The sequence below is a fragment of the Macrotis lagotis genome, chromosome X, assembly GCF_037893015.1.
Source record: "Macrotis lagotis isolate mMagLag1 chromosome X, bilby.v1.9.chrom.fasta, whole genome shotgun sequence".
Classification (NCBI taxonomy): domain Eukaryota; kingdom Metazoa; phylum Chordata; class Mammalia; order Peramelemorphia; family Peramelidae; genus Macrotis; species Macrotis lagotis.
Genome location: NC_133666.1, coordinates 580,782,731 through 580,806,764, shown reverse-complemented (window position 1 = coordinate 580,806,764; position 24,034 = coordinate 580,782,731). Strand labels below are relative to the sequence as shown.

The 24,034-nt window shown below is 34.9% G+C and overlaps 1 protein-coding gene across 1 annotated transcript in view; it reads left to right on the top strand.

The window, feature by feature from the left end:
• Positions 1–15,148, top strand: part of TNFRSF11B (TNF receptor superfamily member 11b) — a 40,631-nt gene extending 25,483 nt beyond the window's left edge. The window contains 4 exon segments of the mRNA XM_074201415.1: positions 4,303–4,672; positions 9,654–9,845; positions 11,488–11,712; positions 13,913–15,148. Coding sequence (XP_074057516.1) covers positions 4,303–4,672; positions 9,654–9,845; positions 11,488–11,712; positions 13,913–14,301 — 1,176 coding nt within the window. The 3' untranslated portion in view covers positions 14,302–15,148.
• Positions 15,149–24,034: the final 8,886 nt, after the last annotated feature.

Genomic DNA, 24,034 nt, shown 5'->3' with positions numbered 1-24,034 from the left:
AGAGGGAAACTGAAAAGGAGTGATAGTAACATGTGTGGTAGAATGGCATAGGACTGAAAGTGTAATGGAAGAAGAAATTGAGAAAAAAATGGTTCAATAGTGTAGAGGGTTCTTGGGGCAGAGTCCACAATTATTATGGAGGTGGTTGTGATGATCATGGATTTTCAGAGTTTTATGAATAATGATATACAGATGTCAAACTGAGGAAACAATGGATGAGTTGTCAAACATCTGACAACATACCTTTTCCAAATAATATCAACCTTTCATTTGCTTGGAATTATGAAACCTGTGGTTTTCCAGTAAGAACAGAATGAAGTTACTCTGATGGAAACATCTGAATAAATAGGCTTATGAACATGTTGTTTCCATCCAAACTGAAGACAGTACATCTTCTCTGTCTTTGGATAGATACCAATTGCAATGAGTGTCAGGGAAGCTTTGAGTATCAGCAAACTGGTCTATGAGGCTATTAAAAGCTGAAGCTTGAAAGCATAATATCCACTTCTAGAACAGCTAGGTGCCACAGAGGATTGAGAACTGGCATTGGAGTCAAGAGGATCTGAATTCAAATATACCCTCAGATATTTACTATGTGACTTTGGGCAAATCACTTAATCCTAACTGCCTCATATCCAGGGACATCTCATATCTGGTCATTGAACCCAAATGGCTCCAGAGGAGAAAGTGAGGTTTGTGTCTTTGCACAACATACCCTCACTCAAATCCAGTTTACTTGTTTTTCATGGCATCATCTTCCTGATGTCATCATCATCTTTGAGAACTAAGGATAATTAACCAAACTCCCTTGCTAACATTTGAGTGAAGAACAATACCAGTGTTCCTTGAAGACTCTTTTACATCTAATAAAAATATGGTCCCTGATTTGAAACAGGATCTTCAGTTTATTTTCATATACATTGTCACAAATCTCAGGTTGACTGGGTTGAAATGTAGTTGTTATTCACAGGAAGTTACACTGCCATATCATCATCATCCTCTCTGTCACCTTAAACTTTTACCAGACAGCTCCCATCTTTTTAAGTAAACTCTTTTCTCTTCCTGTTCAGCACCTTTCATCCTTGTCAATTAGGTGCTGCAGCAAACTTTGGCCATTAGACCATGAGGTTCTTGAGAAAAAAGGTGGGCAGCTAGGTGGCACAGTGGATAGAGCACTGACCTTGTAGGCAGGAGAACAGGAGTTCCAGTATGACCTCAGACAGTTGACATTTATGGTTGTGTGACCTTGGGCAAGTCACTTAACCTTCATTCCCTCACATCCAGGGTCTTCTCTAGTTATCCTGATGCATATCTGGGCACTGGACTCAAATGCTCTGGAGGAGCAAGTAAGGCTGGTGACTTTGCACAGTTCTCCCCTCAAATTCAATTCAAATGTTTATCATGACATCCATCCCTCAAGTCATGATCTTCTTTGAGAATGAAGGACAAACATCATCATCATCACTTTTTCTTGGTAGTACCAGTCATTTAGATCAGTGCCTGGATTTTAAATGGTGTTTATTAAGTACTTGTTGACTTGACAACTCAAGTACAAGACATTCCATCTCCCACCTCCATGTATTTATAAACAGTTACTCTCTCTTTACCATTTACTCTTAAAATCTGTCAAAGTTATCCAGGTGCTATCTCTTATAGTAAACACCTCCCAGTTCCACCATCCCTCCCTCTCCCTCCCCCTCCCCCTCCCCCTCCATCTCTGGTCCTCCTCCTTTCCTTTTACCTCTCCCCCACCTACTTTTTTCTATCTTGTAGAAAGTAAGCTTCATGAAGTCAAAACTGCTTTTTGTCTTTGTAGTCCCAATGTCTACTATAATGTCTAGTGTACATAGTAGACTCTTAATAATATCTTTTGATTATTGTTGAATCTTATCTCCTCCCCAAACTTGGAGATGATAATTTCATGCAAGATTTTGTCTCATTGTATGTACAAATTGCAAATACTAATTTACTTAAGTATGTTTTAGTTGCAATCTTAGCGCTGTAGACCATAGGGAAAAGAAGGAACTTTAACAGTTATCTAGCCAGACCCCTTATTTTGTAGATGATAAAATGAAGAAACAGAGGGGCAATTAACCTGCCCATGGTTATACCATGAATTAGTGGCAGATTCATACTGTAAGTAAATTCCTATCATAGTGTTCTGTGTACTAATGTTGTTAGTTCCATGTTGGGTAAAATCAGTGTTTTGAGTTTTATGATAATCCCCTGGAGTAGGAGTTCTTAACCATCTTTGCTCATGGTCCTTTTTGGTAGCTTTTTGAAGACTCTAAACTCCTCAGAATAATATTTTTAAATACATAAAATGAAATGCATAAGATTACAAAAGAAATGATTTACATTAAAATAGTATCATCAATTTTCTTTAAAAGTCCATAGACCCCCAAACTGCTCTGATACATCTATATCTATTGCAAATTTCTTGGGATTCCTGCTTCTTATGCTCATAAGGTTAATATTTGCAAAATGCTTTATATATATTATCTTGTCTGATCCTCACAACAACCCTATGAGGTAGGTGATATTATTATCCCCATTTTGCATATGAGAAAATTGATGCTGAAGAAAGTTAAATGCCTTCCCCACTATTGCACAGTTAGAATCTAAGGGAGGCACAGAAATTCCTGATTTCCTTGTTCAATATGCAACTTACTATGCCACCTACCTGCCTCATAATGATATAAAGTTGAACTTTGGTTCTCAAAAATTAGGTAGGCAAATTGTTGTTGAATCTCCTCTCTTCTTCATAGTTGGAGATGACAATTTTGTATAGGATTTCAAACCTATAAATATATTCTTCTTCCCTGCCAGTTGAATAAAAGACTTTGGAACAACTCACTCAGCTGATGGGTTTCAGGTATTAGTCTAGCAAAAAAATTTCTCTTGTTGGAGATTAGACTTATCCCACTTTGAAAAGCTCATCAACAAACTGTTGGCCACAAGGTGATCGAAAAAATTAAGTCAGAATATCACAGAGACCATTAAGTAACGGAGTAGAATATTTATTGTCATTGAGAAGCAATGTGGGAAAAGCATTGGTTTTGGAGGAAGATGCCTTGAGTTCAAATCCTTACTTTGCTGTTTACTAATCTGACTTTGTGTGAGACACTTTATTTCCCTGGACTTCGTGACATATAAAAAGATTGAGAAATATAGTTTCTGAATAATTAATCATTTTATTAATCATGCTAACATATAATTAATAAAAAGACCAGTGGCACTCTTGAATGCCAAAGGCCACACTCATAAGCTCTCCCAACACTTATTTATCCTTGGAAGAGTGGGTGTTCCTGAGTGTGGCAGCTGACTGATTAGTTAATAAGTAATGATAGTTTGACTGTTATGGGAGGTGGGCTTATTCTAATGAGGATCTGGGGGAATGTGACTGATCATTTATTCTTGGTCAAAAAAGACAGTCTATACTAATATTACTTCATCTAGGGTAATCTAAATGAAAGGGGGAATTCATTTCTATTCAGATCTGTCTGTGTAAAACACAATGAGTAAGAATCTATTAATTCACCTAAAGTAAAATTTCTTTACCTTTTAAACAGATCTAAGTTTTCCAATTGGGTCAGGCTCATGCAAGATTTCATCTCAATATGAGCATTACACTTCAAAGGCTGCCTGAATAATCTATAGGAACTAATTTCTAAATGAGAAAGGGAGGAAAAAATCTTAGTCCCAATTCAATAATTGGTTATTAATATGGGAGATAAATAATCATCTTTTCTCAGCCTTACTTTCCTTATCTACAAAATGAAGGGATTGTCTTCTGAGGTCCTTTCTAGTCTTCTACCCATACCTATACCTTAGATCCTTGAAGTATTGTTAGGTACTATGCTAAGGTATGTTCTTTCCATAATGTCTATTAGCCCATCAAGAGACAGGTTAGGATACATCTGATTGTCGCATTGTGTCATCACATGGCACACACTAGTGCTTACTGACATTGATGTTGTGCTGTGGTGCCTTGCTGATATGGGAGGAATCAAAAAATTTTAAGGTCAAGAGATTCCTGAAACAATCAGACCATTTATAGTAGTCCTGGAATGGAACAATTCTGGTCAAGGCAAGTGAGAAGGTGCACAGCACACCTTACTAGATATACACATAATTGTGCAACTCACACCTCCAATGATTTGGTTGGTTTGCCATTCTCTTTGATACTAAAGAACTAGAAGTAGTAAGCTAAGGTGAGAACTTTGATACAAGATTGGACTGATAACTAGAGAATATCAAACTTTGACGTGTAACTGTGTCTATTTCCTTTCCTCATTTTAGTTCTTAGACATATCAGTTAAGTGGTCCGCACAGGAAACCTTTCCTCCAAAATACCTTCATTATGACCCTGAATCGTCTCGTCAGCTGTTGTGTGACCAATGTCCCCCAGGAACTTACCTGAAGCAGCACTGCACAACACGGAGGAGGACCCAGTGTGAGCCCTGCCCCCATCACTATTACACTGAGAGCTGGCATTTTAATGAGGAGTGTCTTTACTGCAGTGGAATGTGCAAAGAGCTGCAGTTTATAAAACAAGAATGTAACAGTACTCACAACCGTGTGTGTGAATGTATGGAAGGACGGTATCTGGAACTGGAGTTTTGTCTAAGGCACACCAGCTGTCCCCCAGGATTTGGTGTAGTACAAGCAGGTAGGTGGCTGATTTCAATCCCCAGAAAAAAAAAATTAATTAGTGTTGTACATAGCATGGGAGAATCGCCAGAGTGATAGATAAAGAAACAAAGTTGTTCTGATGACATTACTGGATAGCAAACTCCAAAAGCAATGGGAGAAGCTTCTCAGGCTTATACCTCTGCCATGGACTGTTGCCAAAAGAATTGCTCTCTGAGGAATCCTTTGGTACTAAAATGCAATTTAGTGACAAGTCTCAAATGTAGCAAATTGCCCTCTAATGAAAAACATGATGGATTATCCTTTTTTTAAAAGGAGGCTACTCTGGGTTACACTGTTTATACCTGATAAATACTACGTTTTTCATTTGGAAGCTGGGCTGCTTCAAGCTACAGTGCTTTTTGACAAACATCAGAAATGTTAATTGATACCAAGAGAGTAATTATAACAATATTAATGAGGCACTAAAGTTGTAACAATGCACAGTTATAATTAATTATGTCAAAAAATGAGAGCCATTTGGGAGTGCATATTTTTATTATTAAAAAGAAAGCTGGCTCTTCCTTTGGCAGGAAATTCAAACATGCTGTGTGTCTGAAAAGGATAAAGGCTGGAGCGATATATCTTCAATAGTTTTACTCTTTATTTTAGATGAAACAAATTATTGAACCCTAGCATAAATGCTCATCTATAAACAAAGTGTTCCCTTTCCTTTATATCTTGAGAAACACTGTGGTATATAATGGTTAGAGAATTGTCCATGCAGACAAGAACAGTTAGGTTCAACTGATACATTCTAGCTAGATTCTAGGCAAGTTATAGAACTTCTCAGTCTTCTAGCCAGTGGAGTCAACTTCAGGTAGAAATGGAGACCACTAAACATCTAAAGATCCTTGCAGTTCACATATTAACTTAGAAACTCACATATTAACATTATCCATGTTTTATCATATTTTAGTTTGTTTTGTTAAATATTTCTCAACTATTTTAATCTACCCTCTCATCACCCATCCCCAATACACATATTGGGAGTGTTACTTGTAGCATGACCTACTAGACAGTGTTTGACACCAGTGCTACATGCAATTTGAAAGATTTTAAATTGCAAAGAAATTGTCAACTTATTTTGATAGATGGTATTTCCTCACCTGGGAATTCCATACTTCAATTAAATCACAGATTCTGACCCTATTTCCTTTAAACTCCATTTTGAGATCATAATTTTGGGTCAGATGTCATGGAATCCTCAGACAATCTGATTTTTTTTGCTAATCACATTTACAAAATTTCAAAAAAGCCCTTACATACTTGAAAATTTTAGAATATTTTAGAGAATCATGATATTTTAGTCTTCAGAAATTATCCAGTAATTAGGACAATTAAGTTTAAGGGAGACCTGCCCAAGAACACATAACTTGTAAGTGAAAATGAGAGAATAAGACAGATGATGTGCAACTAGATGCTTCCAATGGATAGAGTGCTGGCCTTAGAGTCAGGGAAATTTTAGTTGTTTTTTAACTATTTATCTTTTGACTCTTTAGAAACCCTTTTGGGGTTTTTCAGGCAAAGATTCTAGAGTGGGTTGTCATTTCCTTCTCCAGCTTATTTAACCAAAAACTGAGGCAAATAAATTTAAGTGACTTGATCAGGGTCACCACAGCTAGTAGGCATCTGAAAACCAGGTTTGAACTCATGAAGATGTCTTCCTGACCCTAACCACAGTAATACCGAGTAGCTCTCAGGAAGACTTAAGTTCAAATTCAATCTCAGGTGTAATTATTATTCTCATTTTAATAGATGAACAAATTGAGGCTGAGAGAAATTAAGTGATTTATACAGTGTCATAGAACTAATAAGTACTGAGGCATGATTTGAATAAGGTAATCCTGATTTTAATGTCACATCCAGAATACGAAATATCTTGCTTTACCATTTCTGTACCTGTAGAATGACTCCTTCAGAATCACATAATTTCAAAGATGAAAGGTACCATCTTAATGGTTGTGTAGTTCAACCAATTCTTGAAAAAAAAGATTTTCTTCTGTAAAATAAATGATATTACTTCATCATCATCATCAACATCATCCATTTCCCTCCAGCTTGCGCTCTCTCTCTCTCTCTCTCTCTCTCTCTCTCTCTCTCTCTCTCTCTCTCTCTCTCTAAGGAGGGCACTAAAATGAGTTTCCTAGGAAAACGTTAAGGAAGAAGTATTGCCCAACCCTCCCCAGTTTGCACTGGAATAGAATTATTTGAAGTAATTTAATCTAGATTGGAGCAGAAATAGGAATTTTAAATTTCAATGATGAAATGTCTACAATAATGAAGTTAGGAAAAAGGGACCTCATTGAAGGAAGCATGAAACCATGTTTCCAAAAAGAAATGTCAGACCAGAATTCTCAGGACAAAGGCAACCATTCTATTTGGCCTCACCACAGAAGGCCTCCTTTACTTCTGTCTCTCCCCCCACCCCCTTTCCCTGAATACACAGGCTGTCTTCAAACTGGAAAATATTTTCCAACATAAGCAGAAGGAAGGATATGAGATTTCAGTTTCCAAAACATTCATCTTTCCTCCTCCCCTTTTCAATGAAATGCCTCTTCACCTTGTTTTCTTCTCCTGTGCCTACTACACTTCTAAGTAACAAGGAATTTCTTATATAGAATGGTGGTCTCCAACTGTGTTGAAGGCCTATTTCTACACATTCTGGTGATGTTAAGGATTATTCTTTGTATTTCTGCTCACATGAAGTTAGGGAGCAGGATCAATTACTGTGATTTATATACAATTATAGAAAAGATATTGTACCCCTCCTCCATGGAAGCTCTTTCCATCAACACTAATTCCATCCACATCTCTTTCAGTCCTCAACCTACAATTTAATAGTACATTCTAAAAGAGTTACCTGAAGCACACAGAGAGTTTAAATCACTTTCCCAGAATCACAGAATTAATGGATATCACAACAAGTATTTTAATGCAGGTTTTCCAGGCAACTATGCTTTTTTTTGTCATGGGATCACCTCTACTAGGAAGCTTCTCCTGATCCTTTTTAGTTTTCATGTCTTCCACCTTCTCAAATTTCAATGTAGAATATGTTTAATTGTTTGGGGAAGCTAGATGGTAAAGTGGCATCCTACCCAAGGTCAGGAAGTCACTTCCTCCTAAATTGAAATCTGACTTTAGCTGTGTAATCCTGAGTAAATCACTGTAATCCTAAACAAGGTACTGAGGCAAACCATGTTTGCTTCAGTACCTCATTTGTAAAATGATTTGGAGAATTAAATGTTAAACTACTTCAGTATCTTAGCCAAAAATAAAACCAAAACCAAAATGAGGTCATGAAGAGTTGGACACAACTGAAAAATACTTATGTTTACATATAAATCAACAAAATATCAACTCCTTGAGGATCTTTTTTTTCTTTATAGCTAGGACCCTAGTTCATGGTGGACAGTTAATAAATGATTGTTGAATTTCTTGGATTCTTCTTGAAAGTAATTATAAAAAATATCTAAAATGAGATTATGTTGGAGATTTCATCAGTGAAACTATAGTCTTTTGATAGTTTATTCACTGGATCACACTATTTCTAATTTTCAAAGCTTAAAATCAAATAAATTAAATAATAAAATCATAATTAAAAGGCACTTTCCTGTTGCTAGGTACTAATAGCTTTTGGAAGTGATCTTGAGTGAAGAACAGAAAGAGTATTAGCTAGGAGCTCCTAGAGCTCACCTTAAAAGCTTTTTCATCCCCACTCTCTTTACCCAAGTCATTAAATGCCAGTTATTTGCAAAACAATAGGGAAATATGGGTGTTACCATTGAGGGGCTAGCATTGGAGTGAGGAAGGCCTGGGCTCTGTTCTTACCTCTGACACATCTTGGTTGTGCAACTTTAGGTAATCTCTCAAACTTATTATACTACCCTTTAGGCAGCTTTCCAAGGTTATAAATTAGGGAGATGATTTTGTCCTATTTTGACAAAATAAATTTCTTCAAGTAGAGTTCTACATTCTGAAGAAATCAAAGGTCTTGTTAAAAAAAGAAAAGAACTAAAGAGGCAAGACAGAAGAGACAGAGACAGAAGCACTGTGCCACCTAGCTGTCTCTAACCGGGGAGAGAATTACACAATTCTCCCCATTTACATCTTTCTAGCTGTTAGCATTGCATAGCATGTTATTGTTGTTGTTTAGTGTATTTGAATGATCTATTGTTGTAAATATAGTTTAAATACTGCTAACTCACACTAGATGGAGATATTTTCATATGCAAATACACCACACAATGTGTGACATAGCCATGCATAAAAGAGAGTATTGACACTATTTATTTTAATAGCATCTTTATTTGTTGGCTGGTTCAAGTTTTTCCTATTAATGTTTTCTCCAAACATATCAAATGTCTTCCAACAGAACAGTGAAATGCCCATACAATCACATTTCCTCGAAGTTATAATGACTATTCTTTTCAACACAACAGCTAAAGCAAAATAGGATATCATTGTACATTTATTATATTGCTCAATGGCAGGTTTGCATTTTGGAGGCAGCTCCATTTCCCTTCCTTTGTTCAGCACTTTATTATATTGTAAAATTTTACTTCCTGAGGTTAGCACATTTATGAGCCAGTGTGTATGCTGATGTTCAAGGCAAGAGCAAACATCACTAAGGGCTGGCTAGAATTTAAAGACATGACATTTAGATTACATTAATTCCTAGGAATGATAGAACAACAAACAGAAATTATTTTCTACCAGAGTTCATGATTTTTCAAGAATAATACTTTAAAGTATTCTGTTGACATCTGTTTTTTCCTGACCATTCTTTCTATGGTATAAGTAACATAGAAAATCAGTCCAATGGATTATGTGGTATACAGCAGTGGGAAGGACTTACTAGAGGACTTTTTAAATGGGTTTTTCAGAACTGTACTAATGCCAGGCCTGCTGTGAGAGTCTTTGATTCTGAAGTGCTAAACTGATTGTTATCTTTCCTGAAGGAACCCCAGAGCGAAATACCATTTGCAAAAAGTGCCCAGATGGATTTTTCTCAAATGAGACTTCCTCTAAAGCACCATGCAGGAAACACACAAATTGCAGTGCCCTTGGTCTCCAAATGGCTTCAAAAGGAAATGCAACTCATGACAATCTCTGTACTGGAAACGCTGAAGCAACTCAAAAATGTGGAATAGGTAATTATGTTCCAAAAGTCTTTATCTGGTAGAGTGGCAATATCTTGTGTGTTAAGGTTTACCCTAAAATCTCTTCCTCTCTGTCCATTCAACTATTTTTCTTCTTCTTGTATGGTCTACTCACTTAATGTCATTCAGAACCTCCCTGCTTCAGGGTATTGAATTGTCATTCCTCAGTGTTGTTACTATGATTATGATCTTCCATGTCTATATCTTCAATTTGATAATTATACTTCATAAATTGCAAGTTTAATGCATTCATATTGTCTGACTGATATAGTCTTTTCCACCTTCATTTGCTGCTAGACTATATTCTTCTCTCCCCCCTTTGTGGCCTGTAGTCATATCGTTCATTGGATAGGTAGCAATGGAAGGAAATAGAGAGCAAAGGAAGTAGAGAGAGAACTAGAGTGGACTGTTCAAAAAAGGAGAAAATCTCAAATGAAAGAATATTTTTAAAGAAAGATTACATTGTTACTTTCACCTAGTAAGCATTTTATTGACTAAGGTATAAATTAATAAATGAAATGAGGTCAGTTGACAAATAATTGTAATTTATAATAGATTGTCATTGCCTAAAAGGTTCACATATCATTATCATCTAAGCAAATTGTTAAAGCTCTTCTACTAGTTTCAAATATTTTACTCAATAGAAGTCAGACGTGCTTCAATTTCTGATGGATCTGTTACCTCATTCATGGAGGTGCAGGCCATGATCCATTCATACTTCATCATTCTGTCTAAAATATGCTCACATAGCCCCCCTAAATTCTAGTGTGTTGATGAATTTCTTATTTGTCCCTTAACATTGCATGTATACCAATGGAGCACATTGCTATTAATCGACTATTCCTTGATCTTACTACTTATCTGAATTAATTTTGAATTAGGCAGAGTTTTATGTTCCTCCTTGTCCCACATGCTAAACTTTTAGCTGTCTTACCTAAATTTTTTGTCAGGAATCAACTCAGACATCTGGAATCATGCTTAGGAAGACCTCACATGTTTCCTCAGTTCTTTCAGAAAACTTAAGAGAAATAGTCCACAGAGAAGTAGAATATGGACTCCTATTCAGAATTATTCTACTTTTCCTCTATATGACAAATATTTCTGTATATAGATCATATAGGACCTTGATATGCTTGCTCTAAGTCACAATGTAATTTCCTTAAGAGTGAAGGCAATCTATTTTGTACCCTGAATCTAAAAGTACCCTGTGGATACTAGATAAGCTTTAATTTAATTTAGTTATTTAAATTAAATTAGAGAAATAGTTTGAGGCAAAGACTTAGGTTGATATTATAATTATTCTTCAAAATTAATTGAGTCAGAAAAAATATCAAGTGACCTAGAAAACTTGGAAATTCAATTCACCTCAACAGACAATCAAGTGCCACTCTGTTCCAGGATATAAGTGAAGCTGACTTTGCTCTCAAGGAGTTTATATTCTACTTCTACATCTAACCAGGATGGCAATATTCAAGGAATTCCAGCTAAAAGAATGGTTAAATATGCAACTGAATTTTAACACAACTTTCATGGAAACTTTCTATTTCTAGAAAGCTTCTAAAAGTCAATAGTTTCTCAAGAATCAAACATCTAAACCATAGGTATACTAATTTTGCTCTGTCATCCCACTTAGATGTCACCTTATGTGAGGAGGCATTCTTCAGGTTTGCTGTTCCTACAAAGTTTACTCCTAATTGGCTCAGTGTCCTGGTGGACAGTTTGCCTGGTACCAAGGTGAATGCAGAAACCATAGAAAGGATTAAGCGACGGCATAGTTCGCAAGAACAAACCTTTCAGTTGCTCAAGTTATGGAAGCACCAAAACAAAGACCAAGATATGGTCAAGAAGATTATTCAAGGTACAGTATTCCAAAGCAAGACTTAAGCAGGGATCCAAGAGGAATACTTTCTTTAGCAAGGGAGAAATAATCAATTTTCCCATTGAATAGTATAGAATTGATGATCCTTCATCTTGAATCCCTGCTGAGTTCCAAATAATATGGTCAATATGCTAATGTAATACCAGATGCCATTCTTCCTAAAAGTAAGCAGATTGACTTGTTTTTCCTCTAAGAAAAAGCCATTTCTAACTCTGAGAGTCTGGTAAGGTATGAAGATATTGCAGGGTCTCTGCCTCCTATAACTGCAGTTTGTCTTCTTACTGGGTTTCTTATTTGATTAGCAAATAAAAGCCATTTAACCACTAGAGACCTCAGTTTCCACTGAAATCAAGGACATATGTTCTATTTATTTGTTAAAGTACCTCACATTTATCAAGTAAAGTTTATAGGTATCTTCTCATTAATCCTCATAATGTAACCTGTTTTTCAAGAAATAGTTTAAAATATTTATGTTGTGAGGATTAATGGGCAATATCTGAAGTTACAATTTCTTCAATTAAAACTCATATTCAATAAAACAATTCTGTGAGTTGGCCCTTATGACCTAGTGCCATGATTAGAATTTGTTGGAATTCTGTCAGCAGAATGAAAACAAGAACTGTTGCAGCCAATATTATATGGTGGAGAATATGGTGGGGATATTGCATGAAAATTATTTAGATTCAAATCCTTTCTCAGATAACAGTATCTGTGTGATCCTCGGCAAGTCACTTAACCTCTCTGGGTCTCAATTTCTTTATCTGTAACATGAAGTAGGTATAATTGAGGATACTTAAAATCCTTTCCATCAATGCTTCTATGAATGTGGTTCTTTTAAAATCAGATATTCATGAACAGCATAAAAGATTTTTAATATTCCCAGAGAAACTTTCCTTTTCCTTTATTCTTGGAGGAAAAACACAATCCAATCCAAAAACCTTTTTTTAAAAAAAATCAGTAAACCAAATGCACAAGTCAAATTGCATCTAAATGAGTTCTAAGTCCTAAAATATGTAGTTTAAAAGGAAGGCAAAGGTTCTAGACCAGTGGATATTTGATATCCATTCTGAAGAAGAAAATTCAGTAAAAAAAAAGTTTTTTTCTTAATACACTTTGTTTAAAGACAATTTATTAGTAACCATTGCCATAAAGATAATTTCTTAGTGTAAAGGTCTCAGACAACACAACAGCTGGTTGCTTTCATTTGTTGCAGATGGTAGATTTCTTGGGAAGAAAGAGGAAAGAGACTAAGAGTTCTTTTCAAATATATAATTTCCCCTAAAACTGAAAAGGCAGTGTCCTATAGGACAACTTCTCTTTTCCATCATTATGTCATAGCTCATCTCTGAAGTCTTCTCTTTATGAAAACCATTTGCTTGATAATTTCTTAGTATGTTTTCAGGAATTATCCTCACTAATGGGGGGGTGTCTCATGAGATTATGCATGTATTAAAGACTGACTTGATACCACAGAAGTTAATTTTAATTAGAATAGATTAATATCAATAGAATTAGAAAACATTTACTTGACTTCTCCTTAGTAGTATATTACCCATTGATCAAGATTGTTATTGTCTTGGCTAAAATCATCCAATTTATATCCACTGGTGATAGTTCTCCTGCATTTGGAACTAGTTGGATTTCAAAGATGGTTTGTTTTTAAGAACTGGATTCTATAAATTGTGATATTATTATATCTTTGTTGATGTTATAAAAATAATATACCTGCCAGGGGTGGCTAGGTTGCACAGTGGATAGATCATCGACCCTGGAGTCAGGAGTGCCTGAGTTCAAATCTGACCTCAGATACTTGGTAATTGCTTAGCTGTGTGGCCATGGGCAAAGCACTTAACCCCATTTGCCTTGTAAAAACCTAAAAACAAATAAGCCTCCTCTGCCCAACAGCTCAACATTCAATTAACCCTAAATAGTATAAAAAACTATCAACTGGGCTAATGTATATTAACTTTATTTTTTTGTGATTTTGTTGATTCTTTTCAGACTGAGATATTGGTTACTCTCAATTGTTATTTTTAACTGCTTATGATTTTATATTTTTTATCTATTTAAGAAATGAAAGGTTATTCTCAGAGCAAACTCATCATATGCTGGCTTAAGAGACTTTATAAAGGGCATATGAATCACAATAGCATCTCTTTCTGATCCCTAATTTACACAGATATTGACCTTTGTGAAAACAGTGTGGTGAAATACATTGGGCGCTGGAACCTCACCCTGGAACAGCTCCATAGTCTGGTGGAAAGTTTACCAGGGAAGAAAGTAGGAATAGAAGACATTGAAAAAACTATGAAGTTATGTAAATCAACTGATCAGATCCTAAAACTGCTCAGCCTGTGGAGAATAAAAAATGGTGATCAAGATACTCTGAAGGGTTTGGCCCAAGGACTGAAACACTTAAAAACATACCATTTTCCCAAAGCAATCCTTCAGAGTCTAAGGAAGACAGTCAAGTTTTTGCACAGTTTTACAATGTACAGATTATACCAAAAGTTATTTCTAGAAATGATAGGGAACCAAGTCCAGTCAGGTAAAATCAGCTGTTTATAACCAGCCATGATCTTTGGGGTAGAATTTGTGTAATGATGGGAGATGATGAAACATGTGAACAATCTCTTCATTGTGGCACATCTGGGTGGATGGGTAGAGGTACCTTCTGTTGATTTGGGCCAACATGTGATCAATTGGTAAATAAGTGACTTACTCTGGTGATGTGCAAGAGACAGCATACCCCAAAGTTCAATATACCCTAACTTGGATCTGGTTCAATACCTAGTTGACTCTATTTATCCCCTTTACTGCTAGAAGTAACTCAACTGAAAACTGTAACCCAGACAGAAAATGTTTTCACTTCATCATGCCTTACTATGTATGGGAATGTCTAGCTGGGAGAACATGGAGTTTTCAGCAGTCCTGGATGCTTTTTTTCCAAAGGCCATTTTATGTAAAAGCTCCAAAAGTGCTGATAACACTAGTGCAGTATTTGCTATTTATATTCATTCAAATAGGAGGTTTGTACATATTTATCTTCTTAAATGGGAATTGTATAAGTCTTAATTTTAGAAAGAGAAATTTATATTCTGTTTATTATTATGACAAATGAAAGTGATAAAGTATATTTTTTTCGATGGAGACTATGTAGCATTTCCTAATAGGTCCTGCCATTCTCCCTCCAAGGAGTATTGTTTATAATGTAATTTTCACTGTATAAGCTATAACATCTATGGATAGGAAAAAATGTATAATTTAGTTGAGTTTTTAATGTGGGAAAATGTGTGATATGTAAATTATCTGCTCTGAGAAAGTGAATGTATCTTATTTAAAAGTTTTTATGATTTTACTTTATAAAACTTCATTAAATTTTTTTTCAGTAGACTTTTCAATGTCTCACTTTTTTTTATTGTTTCTACCTAAAAGGAGCAGTTTGAGATTTGTGTTCCCTCTACTTTCCATAGCTTGCCTTCCATTGATTAAGAGCCTAGAGATCTGACTGATCAAAGTACTAATAATAGTCTGTATTTTCAGCAGCATATCTAAGATATGACTAATCCAAGGAAACTGCAAGTATTGGGAGATGGCAAAAACTTTTATTCACAAAACCAAGCAAAGATGAAATCAAAATGCTCATAATCTGAAAGGCAGGAGTGGAAGACTCTAGTGCTTGAAATAGAAGCCAAGATGGAAATTAAATTTTGAGGTTCACAAGGAAGTGGATAGGGTCGCAATTGGCAGGAGAGGTCTTTTATTATTAATCTTTCTGTTTCCTCCTGGAAGTCAAAATAAGTAACCACACACACACACACACACACACACACACACAGACAAATGCAAAGACAAATACAATGAAACTGAAGTTTCAAAAGGAAGCTCCTAGAAGTCAAAGAGTTAACAAATGATAAGCCTATGAATTAAACTCATGTCCAATTCTACATTGAATTTTTGACTATATCATATTGCATTCAATTTATAGTGCTAAATTAAGGGACTGTGTCAGTTCTCAATTTCTGGAACCTTAGGCTTGTCTCCTTAGTATTTCTTGTTGAGCAGCTCCACCAAGGGTAATAAGGGGACTGGAAAACTGGAAAATCCAATAATTTTTTTTTAAAAATTATTTACTCAGCAGTTCTAGCAAAAGACTTTGTTTCAGTTGAGCAAATGCCCAATTTTTATTCTTCCGTCTCATTGATCTAATATTCCATTTAGCTATTAAAGTGATTTTCCTAAAGTGCAGGTCCAATCATGTTATTCTCCTACTCAATAAACTATGATGGCTTCTTATTGCCTTCAAGAGCAAATACAAGATGTTTTGTTTGTCATTCAAAGCCCTTCATAACCTAGGCCCCTTTTACCTTTACAATCTTCCTACACCATCCTCCAACATGTTCACTTCATTTCAGCCATACTAGTCAGTATCAGACCAAGAGAGATCTTATGCAAAAGTTGAGACTTAAACTGAATCTTAAAGGAAACCGAAGATTTCAGGTGGTGGAAATAAAGAGGGAAGAAATTGAATTTGTAAGTTTTATAATTAAATAATTTAAAATCATCATTTTTCTCTCATCAACAAACATAGTGATATTACTATTTGTATTAATTATACCTTATTTCTCAATAACACTTAATCTTCATTTGTCAAGATCTTAAAATTAACATTTTTTGTTCACAGAAATAATTGGTAAATATTTCCAATATTTGTTGGAAAACTGCTGCTTCCTTAGTGTTGCCTCTGTCCTCTACAGCCAAGACATTTATGTTAGGTGATAGGATTGAATCCTCATAAATGCAGGTGATAAGAAACAAGGTCTCCAGTTAATTGGGAATTTTGAGAAAGAAATTCCCAATTTGGGGAATAAATCGACAATTCTCACATGATGGGCAAATATATGTAGATTTTAATCTGTATTACTGGATGGAACTACCAAATCCATGAGATCATAGATCCAATTGAATATTTGAGGATAGACGACTAATAAGAAGACAATAAGACAATAAGAAGACAAAAATGAATGCTGAGATTTGAGCTTACCCTCCAAGATCCTATTGGTTTCTCAGAATGCGTACATTTATATTGATTTTTTATTCAGTATTTGCAATTAGTATACCTTAGAGCAGGAAGTGACTTTTGAGGCCACCTTTTCTAACTCTTACTAAGAGCATAAATCTCCTCTATAATATTCCTGACAATTGGTCATTTCACCTCTGCTCCAGGTACATGGTTCTTTCTTATAGCAAGGTAATTTTTTTTCTTCCTGCAACATTTACCTTTTAGCTTTATTTAGACATGACTACCATGTTGCTCTTCAACTAGGTGGTGTTAATCTGAGGCCTTTGCTTTTGGTTTTGGTTTTTACATTTTGATAACTTCATTACATTATAAGTGATTAGAATCCAGTTAATTTAAGAGTATTATTCTGAAAGGACACCGACTGCCAAAGGTATCCATGATACCAAAAATGATTACATGTATCTGTCCTAAATAAATACTCTCCTCTATTGTATAAGGAATTCTAGTACCTCAAGGTATCTCAATTACTTCAAGTCCTCTAAGCATCCTCCTTGTCCTCCTGTAGATGTGCTGTAGTTGCTCAGTTTCCCTCCTTCAAATTTGATACTCAGATTCAATACTCTTCTAATCATCTAAATGGAGAATTCAAAGAGTACAGCTATAGAACTATTATCATCTCCCTAAGGTATGGGAAAAAGAAACAATGTTTAATTTCAAGATGCTTATGGTCTAATTGGGTCGAAAACAATCTGGGTTCAGATATTCACTAGCTGTGTGATCCTGGAAAAATCACTTAACCCTGTTTACTGTAGCTTCCTCACCTGAAAAATGAACTGGAAAAATAAATTGCAAATCACTCTAGTATCTTTGTCAAGAAAATCCTAAATGGAGTTATGAAGAAACAGATGCAACTGAAACAACTGAACAAAACTAATACAAACAGGAGATATATATATACAGATTAAAGTGGACAGAATCTTAGAGGGAAGGCATTAAACAGTTTGAAGATCTAACAAGGTTGCAAAATGTGCAGTGTTAGCTGACATTTGAAGACAATCAAGGAAACTTATGAAAGAGATTTTTTGTAAATTTTATTTTATTTTATTGATCTTTTTCTTTGTCATATTTCTAAATATAACAATAACCTTCATCTACCAAAACTTTGTAAAAAATTTAAAAGGAAGAAAAGAATAACTCCTAGATATGACATTAAAAGTCATAGGAGATAGTCCTGTAAATAAAAAGTCTCACATTAAAATTCTCATAGATGATCAAGTTTAAATGTCTTATTAGAATACTACAAGAGTTATGGACTGGGGTGGCCAGGTGGTGTAGTGGATAAAGCACCAGCCTTGGAGTCAGGAGTACCTGGGTTCAAATCCGGTCTCAGACACTTAATAATTACCTAGCTGTGTGGCCTTGGGCAAGCCACTTAACCCCATTTGCCTTGCAAAAAAATTTAAAAAAGAGTTATGGACTAACCAAATGTTGGTAATCTGAATAAATTTTTGCATACTCTTTGATCCAGTGACATTTTCACACCATTCCTGAAAGAGATTTAAAAAATGCTTATTTTGTACATCTCTTTTGAACTAGCAATTAACTAAAAAAAAAAGGGTAGCATCAATTAGGCAATGCCTGAACAAACTATGATATATGAATATAAAGGAATATTATCATACTCTAATAAATTATGAGAAATAAAAACCTGGGAAGAGTTGTATGAAGTGATGCAAGGTGTACCAGTTATACAATATTGATAGTTGCCACAAATTGGTTCAATGCTAAACCTGAGTCAGGAAGACCTGAGTTCAAATTTAAATACAGATAATAAATAGTGATGTAAACCAGGGTAAGTCACTTAACCTGTTTATTCAGTTCCTCAGCAGTAAAGTGGGGATAATAAAAGCACTTACCTTCTAGGGATATTATGAAGATCAAGTTCCTGAAACATAGTAAGTGTTATATAAATTACTTATTTTTTTATCATTTAAAAACTAGTCAAAAAATGAACTATTATTTCAGAGGACCAGTGGTAAAGAATTTCACCTCATCTCAGCTTCCCAATATGCTAATATACTAAATATGACAAATGAGAACTATATTTTTGGATGTGACCAATATGAAAAGTTTGTTTTACTTAATATACAAATTTGAAAAATATTTTAAAAGGAAAGAAAACAGAAATAAGAAGTCAAGAATACCAAGAGAATCATTTTTTTGTAGAATGGGAAGTATGATAAATATTCTTGCAAAGCTTTTGTTTTTTTCATCAAGGGAGGAAAAAGGAGAAAAACAATGGACTTGATAATTTTAAAAAATAACATTTAAGAACAAACTAAAGAAGAATCAATGATATTGAAGACTGACAAGCAATCTAATTAGCATAAATTTTAAATTATTTCTATATATTGTACTTATAAAATATTTATTGATTGATGTTTAAGACCATGTGATCCTCCCAGCTGAACAAAGGAAAAAAGACTTTTCTGTGAATAGCAGCAACACTGAAATAAAGACCTAAAAATCTGTTCAAAAATAAAGCCTTAAAGTCATTTTTTTTGTCTGAAGGTTCTAACACTTCAACCTGAGTCAGTTTTATTAAGGACTAACTTCAGAGTTTGGCTCTAATTGCTAGTTTATCTATCTGGAATGAAGTATAAATAAGATCAAGAGAGGAAACATTTCATGATGCAATATTTAGGGGAAATGGAGTCATCATCATTAACAAAATTGGTAAACTATCACTAATGAAAAGCCCTAGGAAAGTTAATAATTCTGCACAATATACAAACATAATGCATTTAGTGCCCTACCCCAGGCATTTCCACAAATGGGCATTATTGATCAAGAAAAAAAAAGCCTGGATATCAACTATTGTAGAAAATAGGGGCAATTTCTTTTTGTTTCTTTTTTTAAATAGGGGGAATTTTTTTTTAATTTATTTATTTACTTTCATCCATTTGCATATGCATATTTTCAAGTTATAAAATATTCTTCCACCCTCCCTTTCTACCCCCTTCCCATCAGCAGTAGTCAGGTTCACATTGTACATACATATTTTGATAAACATGTTTACAGAACAGTATTAGTTATTTTTGATATGAAGAATTAGGATTAAGGGAAAGAGATACATAAGAGATAATTTTTATAAAGTGTTCATCAGATTATGGATTGGTTTCGCATGCGTGCTTGTGTGTATATATGTGTTTGTGTGTGTGTGTGTGTGTGTGTGTGTGTGTGTGTGTATGTGTTTTGTTTTGTTATATTTTTCTTCCTCCTCTGGATGGGGATAACATAGTCCATAGCTGGTCTAATACAGTTGTCCTAGCTCTCTGAACTGCTGAGAGGAGCTGCTTCCATCAAGTTTGTTCATCTCACAATGTTGTTATTGAAAGGCGAAATTTGTGAAAGACTTTTATTAAGGGAAAGATGTTTGCATTTCTCCTATTACTGAGTGACTATTATCTGTGTTATAAGTACAGAGTGATTTTTTTTCCAACAGAGACAAAGTAAAAGGAATCAAATAACACCTTTACATACTCCAGGCTGTTAAGAGAATGAAGACTCCCTAAATGAAAAAGAAGAGATATTTCAATAGAGAAAAAAAAAACAAATATCTGAGGGAGAGGAGAGGATATGACCATTCTGAATATAGTAGAGCAAGAAAGAATTTTATATAGAGGAGAAAGAAAAAGGAAAAAGCATTAGATATTCAATAAGAATTTAAAACAAATTTGAGGCTTTTATTTGAAAAAAAAGAGTTAGATAATTTAAAGAAGTTGCTTGCCTTCCCACGACTATTATGATAGAGTCATCAAGCTATTTGTGAGAGTTCAACCATTAAGAGACAGAGGATGTCGAAAAGAGTTGTAGTCTTTGATGATTCCCTGCTCAAGGGTACTGAGGCAGCAATTTATTAGTCTGATAGCAATAATAGAAATATCTCTTGTCCTCTTTGGACTTGTATCGCTCCCAAATATGAGAGATAACCTTACACAATATATCAAAATGAGCAACAACCACATATTTTTAGTGATACAAGTTGGCACAAGTGACATTGCCAGGAGAGGTCTAAAAAATTATTATCAATGATTACAAAATCTTAGTCAAGCAACTATATATTATAGTATTTTCCTCATTCTTGCACATTGAAGGCAAGGAATGTATTTTCTCTCTGCATAAAAAATTAATTTAGGAAGTGAATATCTAACTAATAATAACTAATTGAGAATGGGATTTGAATTTCCAATCATGGCTTAGAATATAGGGTTCCTGATTCTTGACCAGATAAGGAACACGCTTAGCAAAAGCTAGCATGAATATATTTTCTTATTATCTCATGAATCTAATCAAAGGAATTGTAAACTAAACAAAAAGGTGGAGGAGTGAAACTACTTGTGTATCTTCCACATATTTTCTTGATACTGTAGAATTAATCTTAAAGAATAAATAGGAGTAGCAATTGAGATACCTAGAAATTCACAGAAGTCAAAAGTTCCAAGACTTCAAGTGTCAATACATAAATGTCCAAAATTTAGGAAAAAAACAAAAGAAAACAAAGAGTTGCAGCATGTTGGGACTGGGTGTAAGAAAAATTTTACCTCACAGTTACTTAATGAAATTTAGTAGGTTAAAACAGATAATTGAAGTATGATTTGATTGGGCATACACTATTCAATATAAATAAGATAGCTTGATGGTGATGTGTTTGAAGGATTAACATGGAACATTAACAAGGTATACATAAGTGTATGAGGAAACCTAGGAAACAAGAGTGGAGGAAAACAATGTAGAATTTTTGCGTGAAGGTCAAAATTGATTTTGAACTCCTCAAGCAAACCTTGTGTAATTTATAGTTTTGCTGAAAGATGGTACAGTCAGTCAAAAAGGATTTATTAAGTCCTATTATGAACTAAATAGTAAGTATACAAAAAAAGGCAAAAACACAATCTCTGCCCTGCAGGAGCTCATATTCTATTAGGGGAGACAACATAAAAATAACTTTGAACAAGCAAGATATATTTCCTGTAAATTGGAAGTAACCTCAGAAGAAAGGCATTGAAAAAGCAGGGAAGCTGAGAAGCAAAGCTGAAGAGGGAAAATATTATATGCATAAGAAACAACTAGTCATGGTGGTTGGAAAGTTGAAGGATTGATTTCAAGTAGCATTGGGAAGGCCAGTAACAAGAAAAGGGAGAGGAGTAAAATGTAAAAAGACTGAAAAGGTAGGAAATGACCCATTTTGGAAGGACTTTAAATGGCAAATAAAGAGTTTTTAATTTGATCCCGGAGGCAATAGGGAGCCATTTGAAGTTAAGTGGCTGAAGGATCGAAATGAAGAGAGACTAATGCTTTGAAAATAATACTTCAGTCTAATCACTTAGCCTTGGAAGGACTCTGTAATAGAACTGCTAGTTACCTGGCCAAGGAAGATAAATATTTCCCTTTTATACGAGCTATTAAATGGAAACATATTTTGATATTTAAATGTCGATAATTGTAGCCTTCTTACTTGCCATAATCCTACCTTTGTGGAGCATAGAATTTTTGCCATTGTTCAAGAGTCTTCAGAAAACAATATTGAGTTCGTTTCTCCCTTTCAAGGAATAGATATGAGATAGAGCCTAAGTTTTCCCAGCAATCATAAGAGTCTCTCTTCATTTAAATGAAGCTTTCAAATAGGAATATTTGATCCATGGATAAAATGTTTCAGGAAGTCAATGGTTTTTCCTCCAATGCTATCCTTTTTTTCTAATTTTGCATCAATTCTGATTATACCAAAGACAAAACTGACTCTCAATGGAAAATTTTACCTGCTACTTTTAGGGACTGAATAAAACCTTCCCCTAATCAAGAGGAAATCAATTCTGTCATGCCCAATAAAGTCTGATCTTGCTGTCTCATTAGGCATACCCATCCTGGAAAGAGGCCAGTAAGTTGTAGGACTTAATATAGACCACAAGTGAAATAAATTCAGAAGGAGTTAGCAGGATGCATTTCTTCCTAAAACCCCAATTTTGTATCTAAGGCCAAGTGTAGAAAAGTGAAGTCATTTGAAACTCAGAGGAGGAGGGTGTGACCACCACTATATTCTTTCTCAATATGTGGAAAATAATCTCTGATGACCAAGCTTACATTTTCAGGCATGGAAATGTCATTCTGCAGAAAATGAAAGCTGACATATCCAGGAAATAATGGGGGAGAGAAAGAAAGGAGATTCATCCTGGAAAGTTGTTCTGATGCATTACACATATCCCAGTGTTTGCATGTCTCTTTTGTAGGTCCCAAGGTTAACAGTGATGCAAGTTAAAGAAAGATTGAACAGAAATATAAAAATGCAAAGGAATTGCATTGATGAAGATGTGAACTAATTGGCCTTACATATTTCTCACTTCACCAGATTTAAATAAGACAAGTGCAGTATAACTGTATTTTATATGCTATACTTGTGAGTATTCTCAGAAATTATATGGCATAGGGCAGCTAGGTGGAGCAGTAAATAGAGCACTGGCCCTGGAATCAGGAGTCCCTGAGTTCAAATCTGGCCTCAGACATTTAATAATTACCTAGCTGTGTGGTCTTGGGCAAGCCATTTAACCCCATTGCCTTGCAAAAAAACACCCTACAAAAAAGAAATTATATGGCATATACTTTCTCAGGTATATTTGCCATCATCCAAGATGAATGTTTAATTCATTGTCAACTGATTGACCTATCAGGAAAACAGAGGGTAGCTATCATAGCGACCTGGACAAGACATGAAATAATTGAAGGAACTGGTAGACCGACTTTTTTCCTGGCTCAGTCCTTAACTTTCTATTGCCTTGGGCAAAGTCTAGCTCATTCAATCTTGCTATAAACTGGAGGTCTCATTCAATGAACAGAGTAAATATATGAGCATGTATAGCAGTCCCTTGGAAGCCCAGTGCTAAGCAAGGAGAGGACTTAAGCTGGTTTTCATTTCTAGAGCTAGTAGAAATAGTTGTAAATGTTTTTCCATTCATGAAATAGCAGTGAAAATTATCCTCTACAGTAAATCACATTTCAAGTCAGTCTCTGAACATATCTAGGCAGAGTAGGGGCATATACAGAATATAATTTGGGAAGATTATTCTTCCACCTCTTGAGAATACAGATTTTTATCATGTCATTCCCCTGCTTAGAAGGCGACAAATGACTATTATCTATAGCATCATTTCAACTCTTCTGCTAGTCTTATAAGGACATCCCATATATTGTAATACCCTAATCACCACCTTGTCTCTTCCTCAATCC